This window comes from Wasmannia auropunctata, unplaced genomic scaffold, assembly GCF_000956235.1.
Source record: "Wasmannia auropunctata unplaced genomic scaffold, wasmannia.A_1.0 LD336076.1, whole genome shotgun sequence".
Classification (NCBI taxonomy): Eukaryota; Metazoa; Arthropoda; class Insecta; order Hymenoptera; family Formicidae; genus Wasmannia; species Wasmannia auropunctata.
The window spans coordinates 1,076,643-1,088,879 of record NW_012026814.1 but is presented as its reverse complement, the minus strand read 5'-3'; the positions used below and the strand labels follow the sequence as shown (position 1 = coordinate 1,088,879).

The window sequence follows — 12,237 nt, the reverse complement described above, 5'->3', positions numbered from 1 at the left end:
CACGCCACTTCGGCCGACACCTCCTCCTTCCCCCTCCTCGGAACAAAGAGAGATGCACATTCTCAAAATGCATGTCCTCCCCCCCCTCCCCCTTAAGTTTTTAATATGACGACAGGCTGACGTTTATTGCGATGGCATATACGGAATAAGGCATGCGTGAAGATACATATAGCGAGACATATACGATGACAAGATAAACGAAATGCGTGCATACGGAGGAGGACGATGATAATTACCTTTTCATTATACATCAGCTTAATCTGTTTTATGTGACGCTTCAATTTCGTATATCATACTCGGGCAGGCGAACGCGCGCTGCGGGTGCATGAAAAATACGCGGGGATCCGGAATGACCGGAATAATCAGGATTCGCGGATTAACGAGAAACAAGCGGTTAATAATGTGCGCGTTTATTTTTATTATCGCGATCTACACGCTTTACGAGGGTAAAAGACACGTTAAGAAAATGTGCGTGTTTATAAATAAAAAATGCGCAAAAATAAAAACTATCGTTTTGATTTTTAAATCTCTCAGAAATGTGTGTATATCATAGATTTTACAAGAAATATTCTTTAAATCTTTAAAATTAAAAAATTTTAAATAACATTCAGAAGATCTTTTATTACATTTTATATTATTTATATTATAAATATAAAATGTAATAAAAGATCTTCTGAATGTTATTTTAAATTTTTTAATTTTTTTCTTCATCACTATATACTATTTCTAAGTTTTTCATAGATGTAAATTCTATTTTTTCATAATTCAGGCTATCGGAATATGTATTAGATATTCAGACTATGTATTAATTTTTTGTTTAAAAGATTCATGTCTCCAGATCAAAGCCCGAATACTTGAGCCTACCGATTGATCACCACTCGCAGCAAAGTCGAGATGAAAGCTCGACGCTCGGCGTTCGTCCTGCATTCACTCGGACGTTGCAGTGTCGATACCTTACGGGCCGATAGTGAACTTCGTGCTCTTTCATCGACCAAGGCACTTGAAAAATATTTGCGATCGTATGCAGCAACAACGTAACGTTGTCTACACATGTTGGAACTCACTGATAACCATTTATAATACCTTCCACAAAATCTTTTCATATCGCATATTATTTATCATCTTACACGATTTCATACAATTCCACTACGTTTTTTATTAATTTACGTATATAATATTAATATGATACTATCTAAACAACTAAAAAATTGCTTTTAAAATAAAGAATAGCATTATTTTTCCCCCCTTAATTTAACGTTATGAATAATACTCTAAAGAAAAAGATTTCAAAGATGTTAAACGAGCTACAATCGATACGTGCGAACAATATAAAATCACACTTATGCAATATTCATCAAGAAATAGTTGTACGCAATCGATCGATGTTACGAGCGGGAAACTCGACGCGAATTAAAATTCGCTTTCGGTCTCGGAGTTGCCGCATCGATCCCGTAGGTTTTCGCGGAAAGCGGATGTTCATTGTCTTCATTCGACGTGGTCATTCGCGCGGCGAGAGCTGCCCATCACGTAAGAATTATGCCTTACAACATACGCAACCGCGTTGCATAAAGATATAACGAGTGTGACATGCGATCAATGAGACGGGTAATAAACTCTCCAGTTACGGCTGTCACTCAATCGCGAAGGAATCCCGTCTGCTTTGTTTGTCATTGCTCGAATGCAAATTCCGGAGCACTGTTCTCTCGCAACACTTTCACCACCGTTTGTTCTATAACAACAGTGCAAACGTAATATTTCCTTGCGATTTGTCGTTTTTAGAGGGAGAAGCAATAACTTCCTGAATGAAGTTTACTTATCAGCTTTTTGTTTTTGTAGATCTAGTGGTTTTGGCAAGATAAACTCACTGTCGTAACAAACTCACAATGAAAAATGTATTTAAATAAACAAATGTAAAACATTTAAACACTACTGAATAAACAAGATTTAAAAAAAAAAAGAAACAATTTTTACAAAATTTCACTCGAAATTCGATTTATTGGGAAATGTCGAATAGTTGGTTTTTGTCGAAGTTAGATTTCGTTCGTCTGAATTATTATTCGCGTTATTACAGGCGAGAAATAATTAGCGGTGCATTAGTATGAGCGGCGTTATTATTTTCACACTGTACGATTCTCACGGCGGCGAAACGTACGCCGCAAGGTGGAAAAAGCGGACAGAGGCTTCACTATGTTGCGCCGCGATATTCCGCGATCACCCTTATTGCTGCCACGTTAAATGTCAAGATGTTCTCTTGTATGATCGGGAAAGTTCTGGGTTAACCCGATGATTCGTATAATTGCATAATCGATGTTCACCGCTTGTACAATTACACGTCACAAAATTCGTGATCATTACGATTCGTAAATCATTACGTTACGTTACTGCGAACCGTTACAGCGTCCCACAATGCTGAGAAAGGTATATTCGGTTCAATGATCAAGTTCATTTGTTAATAGATAAATATTAGCAAATGCGAAAAATAATTGATACGTGAAGAACAATTTTGTTGTTGTAATTGATAGATGCTGACATAAATACAGTCTAGACCATAAGTATAAAGCAATTCTCTTCTATTTCTTAGAAAAGACGGTAATAAAGTATCAAAAAAAAACTTACAAAATGTTAAAATTGTTATTATAAAAATAAATATTATTTTTTAATAAAACTTTCCAATTTATTTTTTATTAGAATATAGAACATTTACGTTATTTGCTTTATATGATTATGAGAGAAAAAAATCGTTACAATTACCATAATTCAATTATATATTCGTCAGTCATTTTCGGTGCCAACTATATATATATTCGTTTGGTAAAATTGTAAATTATTATATTACAAAAATTATAATAGTAATAACTATATAAAAATGAAACTCCTAACCGGAATTAGTTTAAATACAATTACAGTCGCAAACACTGTTCTGTCAGTATATATTATACCCAAGATTGTATACACGCCTGCAAAATAATAAGATATTTAATGTGCTGTGAAAAGATATATGTACTTTCCAATAACAAAACATTTTTATTCTTCCGATGTACATGTTGAGTATGTAAATGCAATTTTTTGAACAACAATAATTTAACCGTCATATCTTATTATGCGCGAATTAAGGTCTTAACAAAACTTTTGGGATTAATAATTAAAATGCTGTTTTCTTGTACCACTTGAGTCCTATGTCGAAATCATCGGCATTGAAATCTCCGTCGTTGAAGTCTCCAGTGAGAAATGCACTTCGTGGACGCAGACATCCTTGAGATGAAAATACAAGAGGGTCTCTCGCACTGCGAAATTACGTCTCTGAAAATCAAGGGCGTTTTGAGTGGTCAAGGGCTCGATTGACGCCGCGTTATGCTTGCATGTCTGCCAGTCATTTAAGCAATGTCGAGGTAGAGAATTACTTAGCGTCAATATGCATCTTATAAGGCAATATGTAATTTCTCAACTGAATTTCTTCAGAGTGAGAAATAATATAACATAGTTATCGCATATTAAAATGCAATCATTCTTACATTTACATGTTCGACTATTTATAATAATTATTAATGTTAAAAAAATAGAGTTGCTAGTACAGAAATTCTTAATACTAATTAAATGCTATTTATATTTGCAAAAAAAATTTTAAATATCTATAAGGAACAATAATAATAATAAACAATAATAAATGAAGAAGCACAAGCAAATGGTGATAATACTGAAAGAAGGAACAGAAAAAAACTAGTTTATATGTTCCGTATTAACATATTGGAAAGTTGGAAAGAGCGCACGTAACTCTGAACCATCCCGCGCAGTATAATTTAAACATGCGAATATCGTGTGATTCGTGCGATGACTCACGCATATATACATAAACATTAAAGGTAATCATCGATCGCTATCAGTATTTACGCATTATGCTGCTCACTCTAATAGTAAGGGTTACGTCATGAATGAAAATTGGAAAAGCCCGGGAGATGCAATAGAAATTTTCAATCTCTTTGTAAGGCGAACTCGCGTGCTGAAGTTGAGGCGGAGGTCGGGCCCATGGGCGGGCCCCGCCGCTCCCGAAGGGGACCTATATAAGTAGAGACTCGCTCGGCGTATAACGCGATCCTTATAACACAATCACTTCTGCCTCATCACCAACCAGACATGCGTCCTCCCGTGAGTATTGTTACTCCCTTTTCTTTCTCTCACTTCATTTCATTAATTCGTAAACGCTGAACATAACAGGAATCTCACTTCCCGAGGCAAGGTTCAATTCCGATAATTGGGACACGTAAAAATGTTTTTGTGCAATGCTACAATGTGTATTTAATTAGCGTGAAAGATTGGAATAAATTTGAATTTATAAGAGTGAAAATTTTTCATCCCGCGAATAAAATGTTGGTTTCATAAAGATGTGCAATGTTGTGAAGTGTATTACATTAATTAGCGCGAAATTCCGGAGTAGATCGAAGTTTATAAGAGTGAAAATTTATATTCCATGAATAATTGAATATATAAGGATTGTATTCAATTTCAGTGAAAGAGCAATATATACAAGCATCTAGAAGTTGTATAAAGTGTACATTGACACTATTATTATAAATTTTTTTAAATACATCTTTCATAGAAGACAAAAAAATTATAATAATCATGCTTATGATTATTACAGTGAATTCTAGGTAGTTACGTTTCAGTGGTTAGCGATCAGATTGTCATTATAAGCAGCGTTTGCAGTCTTTCTATGAAGAAACGAGTATCGATAAATTTGCTAAATTTCACGTAGCTGTTTATACCCATTTTAAAAATCCGCGGAAAATTAGCCATAATAGCGCATCGTCTTCGCGCCATGTTGCCATTCGACTTTCCTCGAATGCGCGTGCGAGGCCATTGGAAAGTGTTCCGAATACCAACGTTTTTATGCAAATTCATGTCACCAGGTGCTGTTGTTTCTCTTGTTTTGCCTCGGCCTTGCGGTCGCCCAGCACAATCAACCGTATCCTACACCGGTACCTATCTTAAAGCAGATAAACAAGTGAGTGCCGGATTAGCGTTATGTAACTGAATGAAAGCGACGCAACGCAACGAATACCTATACGAATTTCTTTTCTATGTGAAAGTTATTTTACCATAATGATATTTTCTTTATTATATTTTCGCTCTAAAATTTATCGTTTCATTTTTACTTCTAACAAGATGTATGTATGTATATGCGCGAAAAGATGGATAATTTTCGGAAACATTTCCGACAGACATAACGAAGATGGTAGCTACAGTTACGGCTTCGAGGCGGCGGACGGCTCGTACAAGATCGAGTCCAAGTATCCGAACGGTGAGATTTACGGCAAGTACGGCTTCGTCGACGACACCGGGACTGTGCGCGAGGTCGAGTACGGCGCGTCCAAGGAGCGCGGCTTCGAGCCGGTCGGTCCTGGGATAAACGTGCCCCCGCCAACCTTGACCGGTAACAGCATCACCGGCAACGCGAACGAGCCCGAAGACGACGGGCAGTACCGCGAGGATCCGTCGATCTATCACACCGATCCGCGTTTCACCAACGGGGAACGTTGGGAGGTGCCAGCTAAGTACAGAACGCAACCGATCGCCTACAATCCGCCGCAGCAGATTCAGCAAATTGCACCAGCTGCTTATAATCAACCGAAGTGAGTCGCGATAAACTTTAGCGTGTAGACTATTTCGAAAGTGTCTGTCTTAATTTTAATGCAGAATTTTACAATCAATAAATTTTATAACAAATTTTATAAAGGACTTTTAAACATCGATATCATAATACATAAAAATTTAAAGCGTATTTCAAATTTAAAAGAGAAAGTAATTATAATAAATTACAATAAAGATTAATTATTTGTATTGAAAATTTGATAATTACGTGGCTTCTGCATTAAAGTTCATTCTTTTTTACTTATACATAATTTCATTAAGGTTCTCAATTTTTTTTCGACGGATTACCAACAATAAGTATGTCAATTTTCATTGACATACTTATTCAACCGAATCATTCAACGAAATCGAATTAAAATGCACGCGGGAGGATCGGCTCGCCGCGGAGAACGCAAAGAGGTAACGAGCGGGTTAAATGTCAAGTGAATCACTCGAAAGTACGGAGATCGTGACTTGCTCAACTTAGTGGGAAATCGGTCGCACCTCCGCGCTTCAACGGGAATGGGAAAGGAATATCGGTTATGACCCAATTTTTCGACTTTTCAGATATAAAGCGCCCAAAGGACAAAGCGTCAAGTATCGGCCGGCGGCGGTGGGGCCGCGATTCCAGACGGAATACCGACCGCAGTATCGATCGACATACGACACGCAGTATCAAGGTCAGCAGCTGCAACCCGTGTATCCTTCGTCCGCGATATCGGCCGGTCCTCAAGGACATATCGCGACCAATATCGACGTCAATGCCGGATTGGCATCTTACACGGTTGATTACAAACGATAAAGAAAGAGGAAGATAAGAGAAAGGGAGTCGAGGGAGGGAGTCGCATATATTCCATGTGTATATACATTATTTATAGATATTCCGAGATCGTTGCTCTGAACATTTATTTCATTGCTGCTTGATAAAACTGGTTAGTGCCGCCGTTGGAATATTTTCGACAGCGCACTGATTTAGTCGTAATTTAGCGGTAAGTTGCATCAGTATAGCTCTCAGTATCATTCAAACGGTGTCTACAATTAGACGTAAGACTTGAGATTTAAGAAAATTGCCCAATCGCAAACGATTATTCATCTCACGTGAGAAGAATAATCGATTGTGATTGGTCAATTTTCTTAAATCTTAAGTCTTAAGTCTCATTGTAGACGCCGCATTACGATTAGATAAATTTTAGAATGTATTTGTCTTTTGTCCACGCGAGTTTCGAATGAGACAGTATTTTCTACCTCTTGTCCTCCGACGTTTCCTCTTCCGTTTTAGGAGAGTCTCTATCTCTTTCACTGGAAAATTATATCATTACATTATGTTATTTCTTCTATTTATGATTTGCTTATTCTTAATTGTATGTATCTTTCCATTCTTCTCCTTTCATTTCGCAATGACGCATATTAATAATTAAGCCTTCACTAGCGGTGACTGGGTCATTCGAGACTCGATGGACAATTCTCGAAAATTACTCGTACATTCCCTCTTTTACATCGCAAAAGTGTAGAAAATCAAACTTAAAAACTGCTGCTTTTTCCTACTATGTGTACTATATTTATATGTGGTGCGCCTTTTTTTATTATTCAACACAGATCAAGAATAACCCAGCCTCCGTCCATCGAAAAGTACGTCTTCCCAGGATTAATAAGCGTGTAATTTACGCGCGGCATGCTTGCAGTCTTCATCCGGAAAGTGCACTTGCAAATAATTTGGGATCAATGTCAAAGTCTTAAAAGTATTATTCATATTTAAGCGTATAATGTATCATATGTGACACAAAAACATTATGCGTGAATAATGTTGCCCGAATTAAAGTGGAATGTAATCCCCCCGCGAGGTCAATATTAATAACTTGAACTGAAGGACGCGTCCATTTGGCTTGAATTTGACTTATAATGATATATTAATTAATATACAATCAAACAATCTAATCAATATTAAACTTGCCAGAAAATTCAAGTCACGTGCGCAAAATACAATATATGCATTAGCAATGGAGATTCCTTATAAGTGTCCCTATTTAATGGTTGAAAACGCAATTAACATTTTTTCCCAGCGTACGCCATCGAGGAACGCCATCGGGCTACATCGGGACACACCCAAGAATTTTATCGTTGGGTAACATCTAAGGACTTTAACGTGCTACCTTCGCACTCGGCCTTTCCGAATGCGCGTACAATAAAAATCCACGTGCACTACGGCGAATCGGATCCGCCATTCGATCTCTCCTCCGCATTCCTTTGAATTCTTAGTTCTTTGACAGTCCTCATTTTTTGCACATCATTTCACCATCGAATATGCCAATCTGTTTTTACGTTCATCAGAATAGATGTTCAATAGGGATAAATACATTTCACGTTTGCGAATTCTGCTGTAACGGTAAATATAAACGATATTATTTAATTCCGGAAAGATAATTTCTAAAAGTTTACTTTATTACTGTTTGCAATAAAAAAATTAGATTTTAATTAAACACTGTTGTCAATTTTTAACGGGGGCGATATAAAATTCTTCTGGAAATGTTAGTTAAGATATATAAAAAACATATCTTAATTTCGTAATATAAGAAAGATGTAATATATATTCAATAAAACACAATATACACTTTGCCTTCTCTTGATATTCCGTCATTCTTTCATGATAATAGCGATAAATTCTGAAGTGGATAATATAAGAAACAGCTAGTTGGCTCGTGCCAGCATCGCGTTTCAGCTTCTGGTTTAGGATCCTAATCTCCACGCATGGGGCTTACACGTCGCGCATACCTGATACGTGGAGAGTGCCACGGACCACCGCCCAAGTCCACCTTTCACAATATAATCCGCGATCTACTCGATTCCGCCGCGAGATCGGCGTCTACCGCTCGATCGGGCACATGTGTGTCGAGGCATCAGTTCTGCGAGAGAAAAATTCGATACAGCTCCTTTCAGACTTCCGCAAACACATTGAGGTCATCAAAAGAGCACGTTAATTCAGTTATAATCAAGATAATAAGACATGATTGGGAAAACTAAAGACAATAAAGTATAATTAAAATAAAATATGTCTGCGTCAGAGAGAGAAAAATAAAGCCAGTTCGGTCATCATATTTAATTTGTAATATTATATTTAATATCGCGTAATATCGATCGCCAATTAATTAACGGAATACGTTGCAAACGCGCCTACTCATCTACTCATCTACTTTTTGTAATGATATTTGAAGGAAAAAAATTATTCCTAAAAAAGAAAGTACACGTTAATGTTACGCACGATGACTTATCGATACTGATCGAGTTTTCATTCCCTTGTCTTCGATACGTATTTTATCGCGGCGCGACACACGCGTGCACGCAATAAGTATCGCGATTCCGCGTTCACTCTCGAGACATTCTGATGCAAGGCGTGGTGCGCGACGGTCCGGTGCGCCAGATGTCGGCAGAACTTGCTTTCCTTTTATCGGCGTAATGAACACGTATAACTTTCCTCTTTTTGTCGCCGCCACGTAATTATAAAACAAGTCGATTCGCGCTAAATCGGCCGAAAGTCATTTGTATCTCTCATTAAAACGCGATGTAATATATTACATTTTGGAGATAACTTTTCTAACATTTTATAACAAATTTTCTTTCTTTAATTTCAATATTTTCGTCTATGCTGCGCTGCAGTTTGTTGAAGCGTGTTATAAATTGCAACAAAATTGAATAAAAAAAATTATCATTCGTTTCATAACAATCATAACGTGTACCATTAATGATTATTCATGGCAATTGAAAATTCACACGTATGACCTTCAATAAATTACTACTAATTACAATTAATACAATGTCTTTATTTGTGCTCATTTCACACGTTGAACAATAAATTTATTATACAAATTTTAATAACTGCGATGCTTATTTAATAAATGTGGGAAATGTCACGTTTTCTTTTATTAATTTTTTGCGTCCCTTTAACACATGCAGTGGCATTCCTTTAACATATACCGGTTGCTAATTTTTAATATTAAGCTTATTATAATATGGCTTTTAATAGACCTACTTAATTTTATTAACATATTATTGGTGGTAGAATAAAAATTACAATTTAGTTCTGCTTAATTGGCATTTTCTACATTGCTCATTTCAATACGAAGAAATAATTTTTTCGAAAAAAAAGCTTAAAGAATGTTTCTAGTATATTTCAAAATTGAACCTTCTAGAGCGTATAATAGATATAATAGTTGGTACAATGTAATAAAATAATTTATACGTAATTGCGCATATTCGTATTGGTTCGTTTTTTTTTTGCCGAATGCCCGCGCGTGCCGCAACGACAGAACGACTTTTACGTTTTAGATATAGTCCAAGCGCTAATCATATCACCTTCTCTCACTAGCGAGCACCGAACACACGCCGTCGAGTTTTTGCGGACCTGAGATCCAGTCCCCGCGCGAGCCGTGTGATCGAGTTGTCGTTAAGCTCGGGTAATCCTTTCCGATTGTGTTGCATAAAAATAGAAAGTCGTAAGCGTTAATCGGAGGAAGCTGCTAGGCGAATCGTCATCGGCCCGTTGAAAAATCGACGCGACATCCGGAAAAATTGTCACCGATAATCGAACACTCTCGATAATTACGTTGACATCTCGTTGTCGGATTATTTGCGGCAAGAGTGTCGATTGGCTCTTGTCGCAAATCGTTGCAGTCATGTCCGTGACAGTTACATAATAAAAATAGGGGAAGGGTGCAAAGACGCAAGGGAAACGTGCCGTCGTAAACAGCATTGCTGGACGTCCTACGATCGCATATCAAGGAACTAATTCGATCTGAGATGATCTATATCAGTAAATGTCAGGGCTAGCGGCGCTGCGACTGTTTTCGAAGAGAGCGACTTGTGAAAGGCGAGGCTTGCACACTTCATAGCAAATTATGCAGAATTCTGCGTGTATGTATGTGTTCATTATGTATCATGATTGGATAATACTTCTTGAATTAAAAGGAAGTTTACAATGAGACTCCCTCGATCTTTCTTTAAGTTTATTATTACAAGGTTATGAATCCGTTATACTTCTATGTTTTATTTTAAAGGGGAGCAATATTATAAATGTAGTCTTAAAAATTTCTGATGTATTATAAAGTAAAGATTTTGAACGCTCTTTTTAATGATTGATAAACGAATTTGAATAAGAGGTGTATTAATTATTTAATACATCTCTTATTTAAATTCGTTTATCACTTATTAAAAGGAGCGTTCAATCTTTACTTCATATTATACATCAGAAATTTCCCTATATTTATATTTTTGCAATGCTAATCTTTAATACTTTGCTACTTTCCCCAATCAAAGCAATCGGCATGATCGTTTGACTATAATTGACTAATTCGATGAAACTTTACGAAGCTAATGCGGTATGTGCAATCGGAGATATTACATCGTTTGATGTAAGCAACATCAAATGGCTGGACCAATCGGTCCATTATAAGATTGAAAGAATTTTTTTTCGATGGCCATAAAAAATTGACCGATATGTTGTTCCCTTTCACTGAGTGGCATTGGAGTCACCGCGAAATCTTTGGCGAAATGAAACTGTAAATGCAGACATAATCTGGGTCGTTCACGGATGATTATCGCGGATCTTAATCGTGGAGTACGCCTCGTGGAAATCATCGTTAAACCATCACCACCGAGGCATAATCGCCTCGTGGACCTTGAGGACGCAGTTGCATTGCATAAGCATGAGAAATAAAAAAAATTTCCGTCTCTCTTCTCATTTTTCAAGAAATGTGTACATATTCATATTTTATATAGTCACGATTTATATGTATAAATATATATTCCGCGTTAGACCGAAATCCATATATCTAAATCGCACGTGCAAATATATATACTGTATTATTACTATTATTATAGCACAAAGTAATATAATTTTATATACAATATTAAGTAAAATTATTAAAATTATGCCAAAAATGTCAGGAAACATAGTGCCGATACACTATCGGCATTAATTGGCGCGTGACGTGGCGAGAAAAATTAGCTAACGAAATAAGAGGCAGGTACATATATCGGTCGATTGGTTTACCGGCCGTCTAATATGCCGATAGAAAGTTACAAAACGCCGATCCACCGCATAATTTCACAGGCGGAACCCATGCGATCCGCGGCGCGGGTTTCGTAAACTCAGGTGAAAACATCGTGAGTGACCGGTCGGCCGGCCTGCAAAGGCCGTACTCCATTTTACCGAATCGCTGCTCAACCTTGCAATCGGTCAGTTTCAAGGAGACGAACGGGAGTCACGCCATTATATTTTGAGGCTCAATGCCGCGCTCTCCAGCTCCAGACTACGTGGAATCTAACGGAAATCTGACGGCGCAATCGTATGAATCTTAAAGGTTGTTTGTACTTCGATATTTCCTACTTCCGCTCATGATACGCATACATTTATTTACGAAAATTATCGTACCGTTATTTACTCCGAATTGATGTAATTAAGATTATAACAGAGTATAAATTTGTAATTTGTAATAAATCGTTTATGCTGCCCTATCGATATTTGATTTTCAAATACGTATAATCAAATCAGGGCGGGGCGATATGTAATAACACTTTCTCTTTTTCAAGATACTTGAGCATGAGCGAGAGTGAGTGTCG

The 12,237-nt window shown here is 37.0% G+C and overlaps 1 protein-coding gene across 1 annotated transcript; it reads left to right on the top strand.

The window, feature by feature from the left end:
• The first annotated feature begins 4,113 nt into the window (after window positions 1-4,113).
• LOC105449183 (cuticle protein 8) lies at window positions 4,114-6,756 on the top strand. The gene is made up of 4 exons (XM_011688188.1): window positions 4,114-4,143; window positions 4,905-4,999; window positions 5,217-5,627; window positions 6,193-6,756. Exons 1-4 carry the CDS (start codon window positions 4,132-4,134, stop codon window positions 6,425-6,427), a joined length of 753 nt encoding a protein of 250 aa, XP_011686490.1. The 5' UTR covers window positions 4,114-4,131; the 3' UTR covers window positions 6,428-6,756.
• Window positions 6,757-12,237: the final 5,481 nt, after the last annotated feature.

What these genes read in the sequence shown, in the direction of transcription:
- LOC105449183 (XM_011688188.1), top strand. An exon ending in ATCTTAAAGCAGATAAACAA is followed by an intron (nt 5,000 to 5,216) that starts GTGAGTGCCGGA and finishes CATTTCCGACAG; the next exon opens with ACATAACGAAGATGGTAGCT. An exon ending in GCTGCTTATAATCAACCGAA is followed by an intron (nt 5,628 to 6,192) that starts GTGAGTCGCGAT and finishes TCGACTTTTCAG; the next exon opens with ATATAAAGCGCCCAAAGGAC.